This window comes from Salvelinus namaycush, chromosome 16 (genome assembly GCF_016432855.1).
Source record: "Salvelinus namaycush isolate Seneca chromosome 16, SaNama_1.0, whole genome shotgun sequence".
NCBI lineage: Eukaryota > Metazoa > Chordata > Actinopteri > Salmoniformes > Salmonidae > Salvelinus > Salvelinus namaycush.
The window spans coordinates 38,424,742-38,450,295 of NC_052322.1; the positions used below are offsets into that span (position 1 = coordinate 38,424,742).

A 25,554-nucleotide genomic window follows, 5' to 3' on the forward strand; every position below is an offset into this window, starting at 1 on the left:
CATGTTCCTCACCAGAATGCAAAGTGGGTGAGTCCGATTGTATGGTCTGTGTGTAGTAGGTTGGGAGGACTTGTGTTAATTGATCACAGATATGCATGGATACCGTTTGAGGTATTTTACATGTTTTTTCCCTTGGGAAATCAAATGTAGAGGAGGGATTGAGCAACATCCATTGTCAATGAGTCATAAATAAGGGAGAAGAGGTTACCAGTAAAAAAAAAAGTATCTATCCATCTTTGAGTTCACAGTAACCTATCTGTTACGAATCCCTTTGGCCCGACAGTCTAGGGGGGATGGTAATGGGACCCGTAACACAACTCATGCAAATTATAGTAGTGAAAACGTAACAGTGAGAACAAATAACACAGACAACTTAATTACCGTCAAACACTAAATGTTTATTTATAAACACACGGTAAATGGGGGGGGAGCAGGAAAAGGGGCTGAGCGGGACCCAAGGAATGAAAGAATAATACAAATACACCCCTAAGCTAGACTAGCCTACTTCACAAACAGCTAACTAACTAACCAAAAATACAGGGGGTGGTCCGCCCAGTTCTAACTAGTGTTTTTAACAATGTTTAACTACGGGTAGTGTAGCCCAAGGGCGACTTGTCTGGTTACCCCCTTTTCCCACCATCAAACAAACACTCAAACACCATAACCAAAACAACACTCACAGGTGGGGACAAAGTGACATGTAGCTGCAAACCACACAAGCGATCTACAGACAGAAGGCATGTTACAAACAGATTGAGCTGGGGAGACAACAACTGACAGGGGTTTTAAACCAAGGGAAAGGGACTGTGATTGGGTAAGGGAAAAGGAGCAGGTGTCTTCCGATTAGCGACTGATTGATGACTGATTGGGGAATGATTATTGTCACCTGTGAGTAGGGGAGAAGGAGAGAAAAGAAATACACACAGAACACTTGTATCCGTAACACTATCATTGACATCCATTATCATCACAGTGTTATTCAGTTCAGACCCTCTTGTAATATTGGGTTCCAGGTTTAAGTGTATGCAGCCTGTTGACGGCTGTGTAATACACAAGCTACTTTTCTGTTCAACATGCTAACATATCAGTGCTGTTACTGTACTTGATTGGACTATGAGATCTGGTGTTTACAAGCCTACTTTTTTTCTCTTACAGTTATTATAATTTGCATAATATTGCAATGAAAAATCTGAAACTGTGCACTACAGCTGTTTTAAAGTTACTTTAGTATTTATTCGTTAGCTTTATTTTGGGTTATATAATGCAGATAGGACTAGAGTAATGAGCACTGTTATGGATAACTACAGATTGTACACCAGACAATAAGATATAACCAAAGATTTTTGGCATCCATTACTGGACGCTACAGGTTTGCCTATACAAAACGATGCCATAGATTCTTCAACAACCTGAGGCTCCCGAGTGGCGCAGCAGTCTAAGGCACTGCATCTCAGTGCTAGAAGCGTCACTACAGACCCTGGTTTGATTCCAGGCTGTATCACAACCGGCCGTGATTGGGATTCCCATAGGGCGGCGCACGATTGGCCCAGCGTCGTTAGGGTTTGGCTGGGTTAGGCTGGCATTGTAAATAAGAATTTGTTCTTAACTGACTTGCCTAGTTAAATAAAAATAAAATACTAACCTGGTATTGGCGATACTCTCTTCCTTTTCGAATCTGGGAAACAGTTGTCTTATACAGGAAATGTCGTTTCTACGACAACTGGTTTCCAGAATCGAGAACGAAGAGAGTATCGCCAATACCAGGTCAGTTGAAGAAACTATGGCAGCGCTTTGTGTAGGCCAACCTGTAACGTGCAGTAATGGATGCCAAAAATCTTTGGTAATATCTCATTATCTGGTGTACAATCTGCAGCTATGTTATGGACATCTCACACATATTTGCCAACATTAATTTCCAAACATATATATCTATATGAATCACATTATTTATTGCTACTACACAACCTTCCACTCAAACATTTATTTTATTCATACACCATCCATATATATATATATATATATATATATATATATATATATATATATATATATATATATATATAGCATATGACACAACTTTACCCAGCTGTTATCCCTTCCATTAGTGTAAATAATGTGATTATATATATATATATAGATGGTGTATGAATAAAATAAATGTTTGAGTGGAAGGTTGTGTAGTAGCCATGAGAACCGTATACATACTGCTCCTCATAAACCTGATCCAATGACAAGTGAGCGGATGTGTAGGTTCAGCAGAGGTGGCACCAGTACTCATGCCGGCAATAGAGATACACTGATTCCCTAGAGCAGGGGTATTGAACTCTTAGCCTGCGAGGTCTGGAGACGACTGCTGGTTTTCTGGTCCACCTGATAATTAACTGCACACACCTGGTGTTCCAGCTCTATAGCAGTCCCTGATTAGAGGAGAACAATAAAAATATGCAGTGAAACGGACTTGGAGGTCCAGAGTTGAGTTTGAGGGCCCTGGAGGATGATGGTTGAAAGAGACCAGAGGCACAGAGGTGTGTATTCTATTCCACAAATAAAGCAAGAAGAATTCAGAAAATGGTTTTGCTATCAAGTTGTTTGTTTGTTCTAGTGTTTCCTTCATGGTGAGATTTGATAAGTCACCAGTAGGGGGCGCTACAGTGTGTGATATAAAATCTTCACCTTTCACCTTTACGCTCAAATGACGGTAGAGTCCTGTCTCTTAATCCTGGTCCTGGGGACCTAAAAGGACAAACGTTTAGTTTTTTGTCGTAGCATTATACAGCTGATTCAAATTATCAACTCATCATCAAGCTTTGATTATTTGAATCAGGTGTGTAGCGCTTGTGCAAAAAACAAAATGTTTGTCCCTTTAGGTCCCCAGAACCAGAATTAAGAAACACAACTCTAAATTAAAAATGTCTCCCCTTTGTGTCCCCAGAACCAGGATAAAGAAACACAACTGTAAATTAAAAATGTCTCCCCTTTGTGTCCCCAGAACCAGGATAAAGAAACACTGCGAGTAGACAAAGGATGACATAATCCCAATGGTTTATTCTTTTTTTAAATGTACTACAATTACCAACAGTCTGTTTTCATAAATTGTGCAGAATAAATACCTTGCAGTTAAAATCTCAAGTACTGTATGATTAGTTTAAGACCACTGGATGATCTAACCATAATATGACCTGTATTCGGTGACGCTGTCCATCTCTGTCTGTCAGTCTGTCTTAATCTTCCTGACATTGGCACTGACCTTTGAAGTGCCACTAAACCTGTTTAAAATGACATCACTAACATGATTTGTGGCATTGACTGTCAGAGCTAGCTAGAGAATGACTGAATGGTATTCACGGCTTCACTCCTATTGCATCACAATAGACCATTAGGCCTCACTGTCACCATGGTTACTGGGGTGTCTTATGCAATAGCCCGTTTTAGAAACCCACATACTTTGTATTACACCTACACTTTTTCAATGAAATAAATTAATAACAAACAAAGAAAAAGATGGAGACACCGTATAATATAAGAGTTCATCTAAATTGCAAGTTCAATTTAAGGACATGCAATACCTACAGTATGTGAAAAAAACAGTCAATGCATCGGCTCACTACGATGGAAGATGTGGTTTCTGTTCGTAGAGATGTCTCTGTGGTATGTGTTTTTCTCATGAAATGAAAGCAAGCATTGCAAGTACAGTACTTTTATGATAATCATCATCGTAGACATCCAAGCATTTCTTCAACACATGTTGGCTACTAAGTTACATCCAAAGCGAATAATTAATTAACATGATGCATACAATGATTATCTTCAGTCATATTGCAACAGGGGAAAGTTTCAGAGTGCATTTTATCTGTGCATAACTAAGTGCTTCTTTAAAAGTACCCTGGCAGGCAGCCCTGCCACAAAAAAAAGATGTTGGCTCTTAGATGGCAATCACCTCACAATTAAGGCCTGGACAAATATACTTGACTCTGTAAAGAATAATCTCAGCTAAAGCCCAACACATACAGTTGAAGTCGGAAGTTTACATACACCTCATCCAAAGACATTTAAACTCAGTTTTTCACAATTCCTGACATTTAATCCGCGTAAAAATTCCCTGTTTTAGGTCAGTTAGGATTACCACTTCATTTTAAGAATGTGAAATGTCAGAATAATAGTAGAGAGAATGATTTATTTCAGCTTTTATTTCTTTCATCACATTCCCAGTGGGTCAGAAGTTTACATACACTCAATGAGTATTTGGTAGCATTGCCTGTAAATTGTTTAACTTGGGTCAAACGTTTCAGGTAGCCTTCCACAAGCTTCCCACAATAAGTTGGGTGAACTTTGGCCCATTCCTCCTGACAGAGCAGGTGTAACTGAGTCAGGTTTGTAGGCCTCCTTGCTCGCACACGCCTTTTCAGTTCTGCCCACAAATTTTCTATAGGATTGAGGTCAGGGCTTTGTGATGGCCACTCCAATACCTTGACTTTGTTGTCCTTAAGCCATTTTGCCACAACTTTGGAAGTATGCTTGGGGTCATTGTCCATTTGGAAGACCCATTTGCAACAAGCTTTAACTTCCTTACTGATGTCTTGAGATGTTGCTTCAATATATCCACATCATTTTCCTTTCTCATGAAGCCATCTATTTTGTGAAGTGCACCAGTCCCTCCTGCAGCAAAGCACCCCTACAACATGATGCTGCCACCCCTGTTCTTCACGGTTGGGATGGTGTTCTTCGGCTTGCAAGCCTCCCCCTTTTTCCTCCAAACATAACGATGGTCATTATGGCCAAACAGTTCTATTTTTGTTTCATCAGACCAGAGGACATTTCTCCAAACAGTACGATCTTTGTCCCCATGTGCAGTTGCAAACCGTAGTCTGACTTTTTTATGGCAGTTTTGGAGCATTGGCTTCTTCCTTGCTGAGCGGCCTTTCAGGTTATGTCGATATAGGACTCGTTTTACTGTGGATATAAGTACTTCTGCACCTGTTTCTTCCAGCATCTTCACAAGGTCCTTTGCTGTTGTTCTGGAATTGATTTGCACTTTTCGCACCAAAGTACGTTCATCTCTAGGAGACAGAACACGTCTCCTTCCTGAGTGGTATGACGGCTGCGTGGTCCCATGGTGTTTCTACATGCGTACTATTGTTTGTACAGATGAACGTGGTACCTTCAGGCGTTTGGAAATTGCTCCCAAGGATGAACCAGACTTGTGGAGGTCCACAATTTTTTTTCTGAGGTCTTGGCTGATTTCTTTTGATTTTCCCATGATGTCAAGCAAAGAGGCACTGAGTTTGAAGGTAGACCTTGAAATACATCCACAGGTACATCTCCAATTGACACAAATGATGTCAATTAGCCTATCAGAAGCTTCTAAAGCCATGACATCATTTTCCGGAATTTTCCAAGCTGTTTAAAGGCACAGTCAACTTAGTGTATGTAAACTTCTGACCCACTGGAATTGTGATACAGTGAATTATAAGTGAAATAATCTGTCTGTAAACAATTGTTGGAAAAATTACTTGTGTCATGCACAAAGTAGATGTCCTAACCGACTTGCCAAAACTATAGTTTGTTAACAAGACATTTGTGGAGTGGTTAAAAAATTAGTTTTAATGACTCCAACCTAAGTGTATGTAAACTTTCGACTTCAATTGTACAAATAAACAATCTATACAGCCCAACACATACATAAGAAAATATAAACACAACATGCAACAATTTCAAAGATTTTACTGAGTTACAGTTGATAGAAGCAAATCAGTCAATTGAAAGTTGTGAAGTTTCTGGATGTTGGCGGGAACTGGAAAATGCTGTTGTACACGTCTATCCAGAGCAACCCAAACATACTCAATGGGTGACATGTTTGGTGTGTATGCAGGCAAAGGAAGAACTGGGACATTTTCAGCTTCCAGGAATTGTGTACAGATCCGTGTGACATGGGGCTGTGCATTATCATGCTGAAACCTGAGGTGATGAATGGCACGACAATGGGCCTAAAGATCACATCACGGTATCTCTGTGCATTCAAATTACCATCGATAAAATGCAATTGTGTTTGTTGTCCGTAGCACTCTGTTCACAACATTGACATCAGCAAACCGCATCAGCAATCCGCTCGCCCACATGACGCCACACACATATATATACCTCCCGTACCAGTCAAAAGTTTATACCTATTTTAATCTGTGTTACTTTCTTTGCTTTCAGACCCATGGGAAAGGGGTATTATGAAGACGGTTTTCTCTGTTCACTGGGAGGGGGGGGGGGGGGGGGGGGGATCTAGGGGGGTGACTAGTTTTTAGGTGGGTTGGGAAGGGTGCAAACATTGTTTCCAGGAGTGGGGGGTGGGGGGTGGGGGTTGGATGGAGACATGTTAGCTGGGTGGGGTTGTGTGAATGGGATGGGAGGTTGGGGGTGGGGGCATGTTGGCTGGGTGGAGTTGTGTGAATGGGATGGGAGGTTGGGGGTGGGGGGATGTTGGCTGGGTGGAGTTGTGTGAATGGGATGGGAGGTTGGGGGTGGAGGCATGTTAGCTGGGTGGGGTTTGGTGAATGGGATGGGAGGTTGGGGGTGGGGGCATGTTGGCTGGGTGGAGTTGTGTGAATGGGATGGGAGGTTGGGGGTGGAGGCATGTTAGCTGGGTGGGGTTGTGTGAATGGGATGGGAGGTTGGGGGTGGGGGCATGTTAGCTGGGTGGGGTTGTGTGAATGGGATGGGAGGTTGGGGGTGGAGGCGTGTTAGCTGGGTGGGGTTGTGTGAATGGGATGGGAGGTTGGGGGTGGGGGCATGTTAGCTGGGTGGGGTTGTGTGAATGGGATGGGAGGTTGGGGGTGGAGGCATGTTAGCTGGGTGGAGTTGTGTGAATGGGCTGGGAGGTTGGGGGTGGAGGCATGTTGGCTGGGTGGGGTTTGGTGAATGGGATGGGAGGTTGGGGGTGGAGGCGTGTTGGCTTGGTGGGGTTTGGTGAATGGGATGGGAGGTTGGGGGTGGAGGCGTGTTGGCTGGGTGGGGTTGTGTGAATGGGATGGGAGGTTGAGGGTGGAGGCGTGTTGGCTGGGTGGGGTTTGGTGAATGGGATGGGAGGTTTAGAATGGAGGCGTGTTGGCTGGGTGGGGTTTTGTGAATGGGATGGGAGGTTGGGGGTGGAGGCGTGTTGGCTGGGTGGGGTTTGGTGAATGGGATGGGAGGTTGGGGGTGGAGGCATGTTAGCTGGGTGGAGTTGTGTGAATGGGATGGGAGGTTGGGGGTGGGGGCATGTTGGCTGGGTGGAGTTGTGTGAATGGGCTGGGAGGTTTAGAATGGAGGCGTGTTGGCTGGGTGGGGTTTGGTGAATGGGATGGGAGGTTGGGGGTGGAGGCGTGTTGGCTGGGTGGGGTTGGGTGAATGGGATGGGAGGTTGGGGGTGGAGGCGTGTTGGCTGGGTGGGGTTGGGTGAATGGGATGGGAGGTTGGGGGTTGGGGGTGGAGGCCCCTTCTTTTTAAAATGTATTATTACTTCAACTTTATAATATGATCAAAATTATCAATACTTTTTAGTTATGGACAGCAGGTAGCCTAGCGGTTCAGAGGGTTGGGCCAGCAACCGGAAGGTTGTAGGTTTGAATCCCTGAGACAGCAAGGTGGAAAAATATGTTGTTCTGCCCTTGAGCAAGGCAGTGAACACCAACAACAACTGCTTCCCGGGTGCAGTGGACGTCGATTAAGGCAGCTCCCCGCACCTCTCTGATTCAGGTTGGGTTAAATGCAGAAGCCCCATTCAATTTTGTAACTGACTAGGTATCAGTTTGTATTGTATTCATTATGTTCTGTGGGAAATAATGAATTGAAAATATATGAACAGAATATGGATTGAGGTTCATTTAAATATCGTAACTTTAACCCCCCCGACACACCCCCATCCCCCAACAAAAAAATTACAAAACATGTTTAAATATTTGCCACAAAAAAAAGTACACTTTGATGACAGATAGGCCTACTCATAGTCTGATGAGGTGTTCTCTTTGGAGAAGGAGAATTTCCCCTTCTACACATATAGACGAACAGTGCGTACGAATGAAAATGTCTCTACTAAAGATGATGAGCTTAATAAAAGTGTCCCTACCCTTTCCTCTTCTGCGATGGTAGGAGATAACTGCATCTCCCTCAGTAAGCAGACAGACCACAAAACCACAGATCACTCAACCTTTCCACTTAGCTGGCATTTCTCTTATCTCAGCCACAGCCACAGCCTGGCATAATGACATCTAGCTGAGGGTCTCAGATTAGTTTTTTTGCTCATGAAAAACATAGTTGTTCAAGTTAAACTCATTTATATGATACCATGTTGAAATATGCCATATGATAACTTACATGTAAAAAAAAAAAAAAAAAAAGAAGAATAATCATGTTTTGTTGTCACCTATAGCAAATAGGTGCAGTGAAATGTGTTGTTTTACAGGTTCAGCCATAGTAGTACAGCGCCCCTGGAGCAAATTATGGTTACGTTTCTTGCTCAAGGGCACATTATAAATACAGGTCATCTTAATACACAAAATCAGAGCTCTTTGGCAATACAAATCAGCGCTATGTTTACTGACGACCGACAGATTTTTCACTTTGTCGGCTCGGGTATTCAAACGCAGCAACCTTTCAGTTACTGGCCCAATTCTCTAACCGCTAGGCTTCCTGCCGCTCTATTGGTTACAAGAAGTGTGTGTTTACAGTAATTTAGGCTAATATTAGTTGCATTTGGTGTTCATATCTGGTTTTCACATGTAATTTTGTTTTCCTTAAGACATATGAAACTTGATAATAACCTCTACTCTTGTAGTTATTTTAACAGTTGTAAGCACTCTGTGACAATAATGCATGTACCTTTACTGTAAATATATCAACCCTACTAAACTACATCTTACTATCATGAAATACTGATTCATATGACGAAAAGAAAACCATGGTTTATCTAAGTGTGGATGACTACTTTGTGTCAATATGCAAGGCCTCTTCATTTACAATGGACGCCTACAGTAAAATGTAACTTTATTTGTCAATTTAAAATTATTCTGTAAAATATAATATAGCTTTATCAAAGTGTTTCATTTCTTAAACTGGGAATACAGTATGTAACAAATAGTGGGATTATTGGAGCTACATTGTATGGTGTTTTCTAGGTGTGGTGACTAAGATGACCTGTATTTATAGTTTAAGGAAATGCAACCCTTCCTTTATAAACCAAGGTAGTTTTTCTCTGCCTCATTTTTTGGTTCTGTTGTGACTATGTGGTTCCTCCTACTGCTCTGGTATGCATCATCCCCACACCTGTCCTCCACTCAAGGCAAGTAGAAACTTTGATTAATAATGGAAGTCAATGGGATAGGAAATGTACTTTATATAAGGGATATGTAGCCTTCTTAGAGTGCGTTATAGATAATATAACTGAAACGATTTCCCTCCATGCATTTACAGTTCCGGACAAATATATTGGTACCCTTGCACTTTTCTTAAACAATTTCCTATTTCTTCTAAATTCAGTTGAAATTGAAAAATACTTTTGGTCTCTACACATTGTTGCTGAATTTTCAACGTTGCAGAACAAATGTAGTTTTTTTTAAACTTAAGTTAGCACAATATTTTTTTATGGAGAAAACTAATACTTGGTTGTATGGCCATGATAACTACTGACAAACACTTCTTGTAGCCATGAATGAGCTTGCTGCACCTATCTGCTGGAACTTTGGCCCATTCTTCAGCTGCAAACTGCTCCAATTCTGCAATATTTGAGGGGTGCATTCCACCAACTGCTTTTTTCAGAACAGAGATTCAGATCTGGACTCAATGCTGGCCACTCTAGAACAGCGTTCATTTTTTAACCATTGTTGGGTGCTTTATGATGTGTGCTTGAGGTCATTGTCCAGCTGGAAGACCCACAACCTTTGATGGAAACCCAGTTTTTGGACTGTGTGTTAAACATTGGACTCCAAAACAGCTTGATAATCTGCTGATTTCATGATGCCTTGCACCCGGTACCAGAAGCAGCAAAGCAACCACACAGCATTATCAAACCACCTCCATGTTTGATTGTAGGGAGGGTGTTATTTTATTTGAATGTTCCATTAAGTTGGTTTACATAGGAATACCCCAATGCTGAAAGAGACACAAGAAACCCCAATTGAATTCACATTAACAAGCATTAATCCTGGGAAAAATGTTATATGGACAGATGAAACAAAATCAGAGCTCTTTGGCAATACAAATCAGCGCTATGTTTACTGACGACCAAATGAAGCATTCAAAGAAAAGAACACCCTCCCGACAAGCAAACATGGGGGAGGTTCGATAAGGCGGTTGCTTCTCTGCCTCTGGTACTGGGGACCTTGAATGTGTGCAAGACCTCATGAAATCACCAGACTATCAAGGTGTTTTGGAGTCCAATGTTCATCACAGTGTCCAAAAACTGGGTCTCCATCCAAGGCTGTGGGTCTTCCAGCTGGACAATGACCCCAAACACACATCAAGAAGCACCCAGGAAGGGATCAGGAAGAAACGTTTCAAGAAGAAACGCTGGACTGTTCTGGAGTGGCCAATGTGTTAAGTTCAGGGCCTCGTTTCCCAGAGCGTTCGTACTGTTAAGATCATCGTTAGAACCTTCTTACCATGTATCTTTAGTAGCCGAGGTGTTTCCCAAAGCCTTCGTTATTAAAAACCTTTACACATCTACTAGTGCTCCAGACCATTCGTAGAGCAGCCAAAGTGCAACGTTAGATGCTTTTTTTGCCCTTCTGCATCACTTTATTCACAGAAGATCACTGCTAAACATAGAATCCAGATGTTTGTGTGACTGTGACTGCCGATAATTTCAGAACAAAGTTGACTACAAATACAAAGTTGCCAAAGTATTTGCAGTTGTTACAAATAAGTGAAGGATAAAATTACGCTTCAAATGAAAAATCGAGATGACGGCATTAAAAGATACGTAGGCTACATGGGCCTATATAGGCTATTTCAATCCTATTGAAATACATGTAATGTTCAATCAATTGAGTTATATTTTGCGACTAGGCTACTGTCTGAAATGTTTGCCTCAATGTGTTTCATGATGTCCGACAACATGTGTTTCATGATGTGCCCAGTCTGTGATTTAGTGCATTATTATTGGTTAAGCATAATAAGCCTCCTCAATAGCCTATTTGCAGCCTTAGGTGGTAATATCTCTCTAGGGTCATTTTCACCGCTTTTCAACCTCATTTTCAATATCTCCAGCACAACGCTAGTTTCTACATACAGTGAGTGAATAAAATATTAGGAACACCTTCCTAATTTTGAGTTGCACCCGTTTTTACCCTCAGAACAGCCTTAATTCGTTGGGGCATAGACTCTACAAGGTGTCAAAAGTGCTCCACAGGGATGCTGGCCCAAGTTGACTCCATTGCTTTCCACAGTTGTGTCAAGTTGGCTGGATGTCGTTTGGGTGGTGGGACATTCTTGAAACACACGGCGGGAAACTGTTGAGCGGGAAAAACCCAGCAGCGTTGCAGTTCTTGACACAATTTCAACTTATTTTTGAAAAATAAATTGAATTATTTAAGAAAAGTGCAAGGGTGACAGTATGTTTAGCCATACCTGAATTATTTCTATAAGATGTTAACACCGGAAGTAAATTGTCCAACAATACATACAGTATCCCTTCATAGGCCTACAATGTATTTGTTAATTATAGATCATACACATGTGTCTGCATTAGGCCTAGTTCTAAATGAGTAAATCAATTATTTTGTATGATTTCTAAACGTATGTTATTAATATTTATACAATTATTGTCCTGGATTTTGGTTTAAAAGCTTCTTTTTTTGGTCTAATCTTAACCTGTTCTAGATGCTTTTAACAAGCAATCAAACAAGCAATTTTGTCTTTTGAAGAATAATTTAAAAAAATACCTACTGTAGAACCAAACTGAGTATACTCCTCTATCATAGCAGATTATGAATATTGTGCCATATTTCTATCACATTCAAAAATTGGGGCTAACATGTTTTGGTAATTTCCCCACCATTAAATAGCTAGTAAATGAGGATTTCACTCCGAGATTTCCCCAATTACAGTAACCTAATAGCAGACCTGGGTTCAAATATCTCAATTACTTTAAAATACATTTCAAAGTAAGTATTCAGATATTTATTTTAAGAGACAAGTAGTTGAATATTGGAATTAACTTTGGAAATAGACTTGGAAAGTATTGGCACAGAAAGACACTGACTCAAATACATTCCCAAGCATTTAACCTAGGTTTTTGAAAATAGTATTTGAAATAAGTATTTGAAAATACTTTCAAATATTATTGCAAAATATATTCAAATACTATTTTCAAAAACCTAGGTTAAATGCTTGGGAATGTATTTGAGTCAGTGTCTTTGTGTGCCAATACTTTCCAAGTCTATTTCCAAAGTTAATTCCAATATTCAACTACTTGTCTCTTAAAATAAATATCTGAATACTTACTTTGAAATGTATTTTAAAGTAATTGAGATATTTGAACCCAGGTCTGCTATTAGGTTACTGTAATTGGGGAAATCTCGGAGTGAAATCCTCATTTACTAGCTATTTAATGGTGGGGAAATTACCAAAACATGTTAGCCCCAATTTTTGAATGTGATAGAAATATGGCACAATATTCATAATCTGCTATGATAGAGGAGTATACTCAGTAGTTGAAGTAGTAGTTGATTTGGGCCTCAATATTAAAACATGCTCAAATACACAGAAAAGTAGTTTTTAAATAAAAGATCATCTAGACATGTATTGAAACCACAGGTCTGGTTGTTAGTATAATATCTATTTTACTGTGCAGCGCTGGACGGGTTGATCCTGCAGGGTGGGGATGGTCCATGTGAGGGCTATGTTGAAGTCTTCCATGGTGGGAAATGGGGTATTGTTGGTGACCAGAAATGGCAGTCGAAAAATGAGGAGGTGATCTGCAAGAGCATCGGCTGTGGGAAACGCGTAAGCTCGAAAGACATTCTGTTGAAAAAGGTTCGGCCTATCACATGGATGAACGAGGTGGTATGCAACGGAAATGAGCCGTATCTATGGAACTGCAAGTTCCCAGGGTGGAATATAAGTTCTTATAACAAGGATACAGTAAAAAAAATCACATGTTCGGGTAAGTGTTCTTTTAAGTTATTTACATTTTCTGTTGTGTATTGGTAACTCTATCAGGTTGGATATTTTACTACATTGACAGACATTCTTTCTTCCCCCTTTCCTACCCCTTTCCTCCCCCTTGTAACAATTTATTTTGTTGTTCTTCGGCTGTTTGGTAATTTACTTGTGTTAATTGTTGGCTAATACTGACACCTCAATATTTTCTTTGTCACAACGGCCGATGCCTATATGGTATACCAAATACCGATATAAAAAAAGTTGTGTTACTAACTTTGATATTTATCAAAATTACTTTTTACATCATCTGATTGTCAACTCGAACATTGAAAATATTGATTTTATTTTGTGTTGTATTTGCATGATTTAATTCCATAAATTAAACACAAAATGAAGCATTTGAATGACATTTTGAGCCTCACAAGTGATTTTGAACATTGTCTTCAGATAAGATTCAGCTTGATGTTGAGAGTTCGACTGGGTCCAGATGTGCTGGAACTCTCAGGTACAACACAACCAACAAGGCCAACAATGCGGGCTACTTTTGTAATCCGAATTGGGGTAAGAGCTACATCTTGTTAACTTGATCTCTGATGGTAACAATAAATACTATACTTTTTAGTTTTAGTTTTACCATTCGCATGGGTGAAATATGAATTAGTCATTTTAGGCTGATTTTATTTTGTGTTATTATAAATTACTTGTTAATATACAATCTAATTACACTTTATATTATTTGATAACAATTAACTTTCATTAGAACTTAATTTATATGCTTCATTAGGTTGTGCAAGCAATCACTATCCACATTTTGTTTTAGGTAGTGAATAGCAAAACTAAAAATGTGTCAATTATCCAGGTTGTTTCATTTGAAGATATTTCTTCTCCTTTATTTTATAAAATGTATTTCAAGAAGTATGGCTAGACTGTGTGAGCAGTGAAAACAATCCTTTAGTGATAGTCGTAACATAAGCAAAATTGTATTGCATTTTTGGGGGGTTAGGGGCATTTGCATAATTGCAGAAAATGCAGAAAATGTGTTTTAAATTGTCAAAACCAATTCCGGGGAAATACCCAGAACCCTCGTCTACTGATCATCTTCCCCAATATCTACACCACCATTTCACCCTTGGGTCGTAACACACGTCTGTTCTTTACCTCTGGCTCAGATAAAAAGCAGGCTGATCTTGTGTGTGAACATCTCAAATGTGGCCAATCTAAGGGTCTCCCAGCAGCCGGAACGTTCTCACAAATTGAGAATCTTGTCAACCTCAAAACTATACAGTGCAGCAACGTAGAGCATCAGAAACATATCTGGCAATGTATCACCAATCATGAAGGGACGTGTACAGTACCTGTCTCCGTGATCTGCTCAGGCAAGTATTTCATATTCACTTCACCACATTCACTGCTAAGAGTCACTGATCTTACAACCACTATCTTCTGATCACAATTGTTTCATATAATTCTTACGCTGTATGTGTGATGCATTAAGGTGCTTTAGTGCCTAACTGTTTGCAGATTTCACCCTTCACTTTTGGGGTTACATTCATAAGGTTTTGCAATTCTATGCCCACTGAGTAGTTAAAGTTAGTGGAACTGTATGTACAGTTAGTGGAGGTCATAGTGGAACAACCTGGTCTCACAGCATTTCGTATTATTCTGTACGTAAAATCTGTGACACTCCGTTTAGTCTGATATCTTACGGTATGCATTAATTAGTGGATATTCATCACCCATTTTGTATGATATGTTACGAATTACAATTTGTATTATATGTTACGAATTTACCAAACGCATGATATGTTACGAATTCTAGCTAGGTGGCTAACGTCCAGTCGAAGCTCCCATCAACTACAAGACCATGGTGCTTGCCTACAGAGCAGCAAGGGGAACTGCCCCCCCTACCTTTAGGCTATGCGAAAACCTTACACCCCAACCCTAGCACTTCGTTCTGCCACCTCTGGTGTCCTGAACCAACACTTGCACTTGATTCCCCTCCAACCCCCTCATTTCTAGCTTTCACTTTGATAACTACTTTATTGAGGAAAAGTGTACTTACTGTTGTTAGCAATTTATTCTTCAATAACACAAACTCCAAAGCAAATGAGGGGGAGAAAAATAGGTTTATTTGAGAAGGACAAATCAAGATGTTATGCTGGGAGGTAGATGGTCAGTCTCCCCTGTCCTCAGCTTTTCTCCACCCAACAAAGGAACAGGAGACCATTTATAACCCTCCACCCTAGTCTGGGGTTGACCAATCAGAAGTCCTTACAGGACAATTGGCCAATGGCCAAATACCAAGTATCCTGCCCCAGAACGTAGCACAAGTGGCTCTGAGTTCAGGACTGACAGCACACAGATTCTAAACAGATGTTGAACTGAAAACCAACTCCTATTGATAGTTAATCCCAGTCCTCTCGTCCTCTGCGTTGTGCATTTATCTTCAAAATATTCTTATACTCTGACTGTGATATGTGGTTGTCCCACCTAGCTGTCTGAAGTTGAATGCACTAACTAACTGTAAGTCGCTCTGGATAAGAGCATCTGCTAAATGACTCAAATGTCAATGTATATGTATCAAAGTTTCCGATTTTGGTATCTGCCTTTGCACTATGATCACCTTCTGATATGATTAATTTAACAACATATACTGTCTATGTCAACTAATTTTATAAAAGTGGAACGTTTACTGTTACCTTTGTAGGTGTAATTACAAAAAAAATGTGTAATATCTGTCCAACAGATCATCACAGCTTTCGTCTTCAAGGTGGAAGCAATGTCTGTTCTGGACAGTTGGAAGTGGAAGAGGACGAAGGTGTTTGGAAACCTGTATGCCAAAGCCAATACAAGCTGAACAAATCAAGGGATGATCTGTGCTCATACATGCGGTGTGGCAAAAGTCACAGTCAGGAAAACCTGGTCTGTGACAGTTCCAAAAACATCTCACTGGATTGTACAGGTAAAGCTCTCTAGAAGATCGATTTTTCATTCTTTGAGACAGCGCACAGTGTTCTCTAGGCAAAAATCACAAATGTTCTAAGGTTTTGAATCATGAGTAAACTTTAAAAAGGCAATCTTAAAAAGGGAAAAGACTATCAGAGTAAAACGTATTTATTGTATTTCTTTAATTTATTTGATGTCCAAATACTGCATGTTTTTGTTTGTTGGTCTAAAGCAATGTGCATGGGATAAAAATTAAAAAAATCTTTCTAGAAGTTTTTGAGAATTATTGTTCAATGTGTTTCAGACAAAGTCAACATATCCCTGTTGACAGATGACCAAAGCCAGAATGTCAATCATTGTTTTGGGTCAGTACACTTCAACCACTCTGGCACCCTGGAGGCTGTGTGTTCTACTAGTTGGGATAAGAAGGATGGACGGGTCGTGTGCCGGGAGTTGGGTTGTGGAGAAGTTGTGTCAGTCAGCTCTGGGAGTAAACTCCAGAGAGGTGGAATGCACGACCATGTAGATTGCAAAGACTCTGAGGCTTCACTGTGGCACTGTCTGGCCAAGCATTATAACACCTCAACCTCATGCAGGAAAGCCAGTGTCATCTGCTCAGGTACTATACATTACACAACACAGAAAACTTGAGAGCAGTAGGATTGTTTTCAGCATTGTTTATAGAATTACAACAACATGAAAAATATGTGGAAAACTATTACCACTATTTTGTTAATTTCAAATGCTACATCTAAAGAAGTAGATTTTTGGTTTCTAATCTTCAAAAGGCAATTGCACATCTGAGCTATCTTAGTAGCAGGTGCATGGTAACAGCCGAATAAGATGAGAAAAAAAGAAGGCCGTACACAGCTCTTTATTTAGCTTGACGTATCGGCCTCAAGGAGCAGTGATACAGCGAGAGCAGTCTGCGGGTTTCTTCTTCTTTCTCATTGCTTTATAATTTTCACATTTTTGCATTTGTAATGTGCTATATTGTAGGTTTTTCATACTCTTTTCCCCTGACATTGTTCTCCAGGTAGTGTGAAAGTGCGTTTGTCAGATGGCCCTGGGAGGTGTGCTGGAAGAGTAGAGATTCAGCATGAAGGGGTGTGGAAGAGCGTCCGTAAAAGCAACTGGAATGATCAAAACTCTAGAGTGATCTGCAATCAACTGATTTGTGGTGATGCTTTGGCTGATACTGATTCCTTCATTCAAGGAACGAGTCAAGTATTGAACAATGAGGTGACCTGTACTAGTGACTCTAAATCTATCTCTAACTGTATCAAGCCAACCAACAAACGGCAACAACAGGATAAAAACAAGATGGTAATCTGCCAAGGTATCTGTTTTTTTCCTTTTTGTACAAAAAAATATATGCATATTAAACTTTACAGTTTGTTATGGCAAGTTTGTTTTAATCATAGGTACACTTTTACCCAAATATAACTATTTTCTGCTTTGATGCTGCAGTTTAATGTGGTTTGTTTAGGATTACATGTGCTTTACTGATCGGTGGAACCTTTCCCCTGCCTCTCTTCTGATTGTTAAGAGCATGCGGTGGTGTTTCTGATGGGGGTCTGCTCTGGCAAGGTGGGCATAGAGCAAGCTGGGAAGACTTACTGGCTGTCTGGGTCTAACGCCACTTTTGATCGTAAAACTGCCATGGTGGTGTGTCAACAGATGGACTGTGGGAATGCTACCTCATTTACCTTTGAATCCACTAGTGGAACCACTGATTTGTGGAAATACTCTTACAACTGCCTGGAAAGGGAAGAATCCCTTTTTGACTGCGAGCAGAGTGAGCGTCTGTCAAACCACAGTATAGTAGTCTCTGTCGTCTGCTCAGGTACACAGCATTCTATTGACAAAACATGTGACATCCCATTCCATTCCATCCCATTCCATCCCATTCCTCTCTCTCTCTCTCTATTTATAATGGTTGATTCTTTTATTTTTCGAAGGAGAATAACTGTATATGATGATAAAAGGTGATGGAAATAATTTGATAATAATACTAATAGTAGGTCTTCATGGTGTTCCTCATCTCGGGCTTTGCCCTGACAGGTAGTAAAACAGTAAGCCTGAAAGTTGACACTAAAGGCAAGGGGGAATGCTGGGGAAAGGTGGATGTGTGCCTCAACGGAGTGTGTGGAGGTGTTTGTGAGGATGCCTGGACGGATAATGACTCCGACATGTTGTGTAAAGACTTGGGTTGTGGATCAGCCATCTATCCTCTATCCTACCTGAGAAAATCACAATCAGCTTTAGACAAAATCACCATCAGCAGTGTGCACAGTACCCAGCAGACAACGAACATCAGTCAGTGCAACATGGTGAAAAACGTTGACCAGTCTTACTGTAAGGACAAGCCAGCCTACGTGGTTTGCTCAGGTAATATCATGTAACAGTCCCTGTTTTTCATTAAATCCATATTTTTGTCATTTTTTTCTCACATTATTTTGCTAATGCATGATTGTTTTTAATTTGATGTCATTATTCCCAATGCAGGGAGTGTCAAGGCCAAGCTAATGGAGCATAGAGAGAGATGCTCGGGCAACGTACAGATGTTATACCAAGGAAATTGGAACCCTGTCTGTGAGACTGCCCTAAAGAACAAAGATGTCCAAAACACTATCTGCCGAGAGCAGGGTTGTGGACATGGTGTCAAACCTCTCTTGTTCTTTGGCCCTTCATCTGCAAACAGTGGTGCTGTTGTGTCAGGCCTCACCTGTAGTGCAAACAGCAATTCTTCGGCAGAGTGCACAGCTATGACCAACAACCAACAATGTCGTCTCGGTGGTGTCCAATGCTCTGGTATTTTGTTTGTTTCTATGTTTTCAACACCGGAGTCAAAATGAGAGAATATATTGTATAAAGTTTATAATAATAGCTATACTTTTTTTTTTACTATTTACAATCTCCATATGAAAGTCATTATGTACACAATAACTAGTTTGTCTTTTGTAAAAAGTATAGTTTGGGGCCCTTGCATTCTTAAAACTGTATTTGCCTGAGGGTTTCCTCACTTATCTTTGCGGTTTAGTCATTTAGCAGATACACTAATGCAGAGCAATTTGGATCAAGTATCTTGCTCAAGGGCAAATCCACAGATTTTTCAACTAGTCAGCTCTAGGATTTGAACCAGCAACCTTTGGGTTACTGGCCCAATGCTCTTAACTGCTTGGCTACCTGCTGCACATTCTTTGCTGTGTTTAACTTGGACCAACCTTCACTGTGCCTTGTGTCATTTCACAGAATGGAGGAGAATGGTGTTGAAGCTAGGGAAAGGGGCTTGTGAAGGGTACGTGTTTGTATACAGTGAAGCAGACAGTCGGCCTGTCAGCAGCGATGGTTGGACTGAGACAGAGAGCAAGGTTTTGTGCAAAGACTTGGGCTGTGGAGCCTACATCAAACATACTGTTAAGGAAAAGGCAGATTATCATGATCTCTTGTGGGGGAAGAAGTACAGCTGTGAAGGGGAGACAAAAAGCATCTGGGACTGTGAACTTAACGACAGGCCCTCTCAAAACCAGTCGATCTACTTACAGTGCCAAGGTAAGATACTGATCAAATAATTGTACAAGACAAATAATTCCAAATACTGATAATGGTGTGATTTTTGCCTCTGCATATCTTTATTCCAAAATTACAACATTAGTCACTATAGAAACATATACACAATGAGCCTTAGGCCCCACGTGACATCCTATATCTATGAACACAGGGGCGATGTCCCAAATATCTCCGCTTCATTCCAAAGTGTGCACTTGTTCACCTCCCTTCACTGATTTGAAAGGAAAATAATGAAACTTCCAACATGGAGTAGGGAAATATGATTGGGACGTACCTAATATTTTCCTGATTGTACTGTATATTTGAGCAATAAGGCCCGAGGGGGTGCGGTATATGGCCAATATACCACAGCTAAGGGCTGTTCTTAGGCACGACGCATCAAGGAGCGCCTGTACACAACCCTTAGCCGTGGTATACTGGCCATATAACACAACCCCCTGAGGTGCCTTATTGCTATTATAAACTGGTTACCAACTTAATTAGAGCAGCAAAAATAAATATTTTGTCATAGTACGGTCTGATATACCACGGCTGTCAGCCAATCAGCATTCAGGGCTCGAACCACCCAGTTTATAATACCATATAAATGTTGTGGTATTTAAGTTGCCAAGATTAGTGATGTTACTGCTGAAGGACTGAGGCGCCTATATATTCTTACACCTATGTTTCCCCATAGATGATCTCACAGCAAGCCTGGGAGAAACAGGTAACTGCTATGGGCAGGTGAGGTTAAATAACTTGCCCGTGTGTTATGATAACTGGGATGACAGTCACTCCAAAATAGCATGTCAAGAGCAGCAGTGTAGCAACAGCATCTCATTCGAAAAAATCAACAGAGGAAGTGGAGGTGATGCACATTTCGTCAGCTGCATTGGCTCGGAGTCCAATCTCGGGCAGTGCAAAACAAGAAGAGGAAAGTGTGGTAGTGGATTGGTTTCTGTGTCCTGTGCAGGTAAGAGTTCAATATTAACTTTGAAGACGTGTAGATGACAAGCGATAACTAATGGTGTAGTTAATGCAGTAGTGATGTTTCCATAACAGAGGTTAACAGTGCAGTAAATTGTGTAGCTTTATCATTTATTTTTCAGGTGGTGTGAAATTCAATTCAACTCAGAAATGTGGAGGGAAAATTAAGATACTTTATCGAGGCACCTGGGAGTCGGTATGTCTACCGAATATGTTCTCACGCGGAGGTGAATTACTTTGCGAGGAGCTAAGATGTGGCTATCCTCAACTTCTCCCACGGGAACAGATTGAACAGTCAGAAGAGGAAAAAGAAGGACAAATAATACCAGAGACATCTCTCGAATGTTCCCAGGAGAATCAGAACTTACAGAACTGCGTCATCAAGAAGAATGAATGTAAAAAACCTGGTGTAATCTACTGTGAAGGTACTGCAATGATCACACCACCATTAATTGTTCAAGGGCTAATTTCCAATGTTTCAGTTTGTAAGTAGCTATAGCGCGATGTAGGAGGTAACCTTGTTTTCAGATATGTTGCTGACTGTGGGGCTCTATCTAGCTATAGAATGGCAAAAGATTTCTCTCATTCTTCAGAATTGCTTTTGCCATCTTAGTAAAACTCAAAACACTCTTTCCCTAAAATCTTCGATGGACAAAATGTGTACAGTCTATGTCTTAAATTATAATATTTCTCCCCAATCACGTAATATGATTTCAGGTTATCCAATCAAAGTGCCCATTCCCCCGATCCCCATCAACTTGTATGTTGGTCTTTCCCTCGGACTGTTGTCTCTGGTCATGGTCGTTGCCCTCTGTCTCTTCCTGCGGAGACGATTTGTAACCAGGTTCAAGTGTAAGTGCAATTTCAACGGCTGATAATAAAACTGTAGCGATTTACCAACTAAAGCCACTTACAGTAAAATAGCCAAATTGAAGGACACCTTTGTAATAATTTGTGTATCTGTGTAGTTCTGTCACAATTAGGAAATGATCCTAAGGTGGTATAGATCCTAAACCATAGATATAAGACTCATCTTTGTATCTTTGCCATTATAGCGTCTATGACGCATGGGCAGCGCCATTGAGGCTATCTCAATTTTAAAGTAGTCAATTTTCTTCTTCTTCATTGGCTGATTGCTCCCAATTTATAGGAATCCCCAACCAGTTGACTACTTTAAAATGGTGGAAGCCCTCAATGGCAATGTCCATGCTAAAATAGGTTATATCCGTGATGAGTCCTCTATCTATCTCTATGTCCTAAACACATTACAAATGCATTTGTACAACTAGAAACAACCAGTGACATTGAATCAAATGTTATGGAATATGTGAAAACAACAACTCGAATTCATTTAAATATATGTTCTTAATATGTATGCTTTGGAGAGACTGAAAATGTTTTGATTAGTGTAATATTCTGGATCCAGCGAGATTCTCAATGAGAAAAGAGTCTGCTTTTGAGAGTGGAGACTATGATGACGTAGAGACCAACGGAAGTGAACTATTCGGACCAATGGAAATGAGAGATTTGAAATGCCACGGTGAGTCCAGCCCTTTTTGTTAAAACAACTCCACAAACATGCCTGACATCCATTCAATTATTAGAATTTTCATTAATAAAGCTATATGTATATATATATATATATCAACAAAACATTATATAGTATTTATATTCAGTGCTTAGTGTAGCAGAGAGAGAACCCTGTCGAATGACAGATACAGAGCCTTCGGAAAGTTTTCAGACCCCTTGACTTCTTCCACATTTTGTTACGTTGCAGCCTTATTCTAAAAAATCCTCAGCAATCTACACGCAATAACCCATAATGACAAAGCGAAAACAGGTTTTTAGAAATGTTTGCAAAATTATTCAACTTTAAAAACATAAATACCTTATTACATAAGTATTCAGACCCTTTGCTATGAGACACAACATTTAGCTCAGGTGTATCCTGTTACCATTGATCATCCTTGAGATGTTTCTACTTGAAACTGTGGTAAATCCAATTGTTTGTACATGATTAGGAAAGACACACACCCGTATATATAAGGGCCCACAATTGACAGTGCATGTCAGAGCAAAAACCAAACCATGAGGTCGATGGAATTGTCCGTAGAGCTCCGAGACAGGATTGTGTTGTGGCACAGATCTGGGGAAGGGTACCAACAAATTTCTGCAGCATTGAAGGTCCCCAAGAACACTGTGGCCTTCATCATTCTTAAATGGACGAAGTTTGGAACCACCAAGACTCTTCCTAGAGCTGGCCGCCCGGCCAAACTGAGCAATCGGGGGAGAAGGTCCTTGGTCAGGGAGATGACCAAGAACCTGATGGTGACTCTGACAGAGCTCTATAGTTCCTCTGTGGAGATGGGAGAACATTCCAGAAGAACAACCATCTCTGCAGCCCTCCACCAATCAGGCCTTTATGTTAGAGTGGCCAGAGGGATGCCACTCCTCAATAAAAGTCACAACAGCCCGCTTGGAGTTTGCCAAAAGGCACCTGAAGACTCTCAGACCAAGAGAAACAAGATTCTCTGATCTGATGAAACCCAGATTGAACTCTTTGGCCTGAATGCCAAGCGTCACGTCTGGAGGAAACCTGGCACCATGGTGAAGCATGGTGGTGGCAGCATCATGCTGTGTCGATGTTTTTCAGTGGTAGGGACTGGGAGACAAGTCAGCATCGAGGGAAAGATGAATAGAGCAAAGAGAGATCCTTGATGAAAACCTGCTACAGAGCACTCAGGACCTCAGACTGGGGGCGAAGGTTCACCTTCCAACAGGACAACGACCCTAAGCACACAGCCAAGACAACGTAGGAGTGGATTCGGGACAAGTCTCTGAAGGTCCTTGAGTGGCCAGCCAGAGCCCGGACTTTAACCCGATTGAACATCTCTGGAGAGACCTGAAAATAGCTGTGCAGCGACGCTCCCCATCCAACCTGAAAGAGCTTGAGAGGATCTGCAGAGAAGAATGGGAGAGACTCCCCAAATACAGGTGTGCCAAGCTTGTAGCATCATACTGAAGAAGAGGACTCAATGCTGTAATCGCTGCCAAAGGTACTTCAACAAAGTACTGAGTAAAGGGTCTGAATACTTATGTAAATGTGATATTTCAGTTTTTTATTTGTAATAAATTTGCAAAAATTTCAAAAAACCTGTTTTTGCTTTGTCATTATGGGGTATTGTGTGTAGATTGATGAGGAAAAAAACTATTAAATGAATTTTAGAATAAGGCTGTAATGTAACAAAATGTGGAAAAAGTCAAGGGCTCTGAATACTTTCCGAATGCACTGTAGATGACAGAAGGGATAACTACTGTAATGATAAGGGGTGGAGAATGGATCACTGTAGCTGTCCTAGTAAAATGAAGTGCTGCGTTGCTGTACCATCACATCCCTCTCTGTGTCTCCGTTCCTACAGAATCAGAGAGTGGCGGAGACAAGGAGAATGGCCGGCGAAGTGCTGCGTCTTCCCTGTCTTATGACGACATTGCTGAGGAGGTCCCAGCTCAACCATTATCCAGTGGAGAAGATGGAACCAGTAGCCCAGGCCCAGGTGTTGGACCTTCTGCTACCCACGGTAATATAAAGGTCCAGCTCAGTTACATACATGCATACATGAATGTGTTGTGTCTTTGGTCCTGTGTGGCTCCGTCGGTAGAGAATGGTGCTTACAACACTGAGGGTCTTGGGTTTGTTTCCCACATGGGCCACCCGTACGAAAAATGTATGCATGACTGCAAGTCGCTTTGGATAAAAAGCGTCTGCTAAATAGCTTAGATTATACTATTCTTTATGTGCTGCTCTGTACCACATTTTTTTTTACAGAACATGTTACCTACGAGGTGGAGGAAGATCAACAGGAGAGCTACGATGATGTGGTGTCAATGATCACGCCAGCTGAGATCAGAGAGGAGATTGCAGAGGTCCATGAGAGACCCAAGGGCCTGGCGATCCATGATGACGAGGATTACCTGGAGCCTGATGGCTAGAAGTGAGCAACATGGAGGCTTGACATGATCTGTTGTCTAACAGAACTATGAGAGGTGATTATGGTGTGTTGATGATATGGTTTAAATTGGCACTATGCATCATTGAATGATATACATAATTGTTTCTACTTTATGAAGGAATTAGCCAGTAATTTATATAACTTTAATCGTGTCATGTAAAATTACTACTTTATGGTTGATTGAATTTTACAAAATAGAAAAAACACATATTACCACATCAAATGTCATCTGAAGGGTATTAAATAACCCAGTATGTCTCTCAATTTGATTGTCTCGTTGGTCTTTAGGATCCCAAAGTTGGAGGGGAAAAGCTGCCTGTGTAAAAAAACTCACATTCCTTCATATAATATCGGTATTTCTTTTTCATATATAAAGATACAATTATTCAAATTTCTTGACTTTTTTTTGTCTAACATTTGATATTGCTTAAAAAAAAAATCAGTTTTTGATTAGTTTGTTGTGCCATGGCCTGTAAAACAGAACGGATTGACACAGAATCAACAGTGTCTGTCTCACCACAACACATGTATTCATGAAACATGATCTTGAAATGTGATGTTTCCTTCCATGAAGACCTGCAAAATGAACTGCTTTTAGTGTATGCAGCAAAGATCATCGCCAACAGCTGTTTTTCAATCTTTTTTATTCAACTTTCTTTTTACTACTTTTACCATTTATAAAAGTAACATTTTAAACATTTGTATTTTTAATTGCAATAGCATTGTGCAAAAAATCATGTTTTTATTCTTATCTTCAACTTCTCAGTAAAAGGTTTCTGAAAGTCATTTTTATGATCTTACATCAATAATAGTATTTTTCTTCCTTTAGAAGTTGTTTGATGTTAAGGTTTATAAAGTATGAATGTAGTAGTTAAGAGCTTGTCTGTCTTTTATTAGTTTAAACATGTTTGTTTAGTGTTTTGTTTTATCTATC

General features: G+C 40.5%; 1 protein-coding gene and 1 long non-coding RNA gene across 2 annotated transcripts; both read left to right on the forward strand.

Annotated features, from left to right (window-relative positions):
* The first annotated feature begins 12,846 nt into the window (after window positions 1-12,846).
* On the forward strand, window positions 12,847-14,483 carry LOC120060816. The gene is made up of 3 exons (XR_005478268.1): window positions 12,847-13,126; window positions 13,573-13,686; window positions 14,295-14,483. It is a non-coding gene; the product is annotated as an uncharacterized LOC120060816 (long non-coding RNA).
* A 1,401-nt stretch (window positions 14,484-15,884) lies between these two features.
* On the forward strand, window positions 15,885-24,805 carry LOC120060781 (antigen WC1.1). Its single transcript, XM_039010205.1, has 13 exons — window positions 15,885-16,087; window positions 16,376-16,690; window positions 17,108-17,410; window positions 17,621-17,917; window positions 18,136-18,462; window positions 18,580-18,885; window positions 19,327-19,626; window positions 20,321-20,596; window positions 20,733-21,035; window positions 21,328-21,462; window positions 22,037-22,150; window positions 24,030-24,188; window positions 24,437-24,805. The coding sequence occupies exons 1-13, from the start codon at window positions 16,012-16,014 to the stop codon at window positions 24,598-24,600; spliced, it is 3,075 nt and encodes a 1,024-aa protein (XP_038866133.1). The 5' UTR covers window positions 15,885-16,011; the 3' UTR covers window positions 24,601-24,805.
* The last annotated feature ends 749 nt before the right edge of the window (window positions 24,806-25,554 follow it).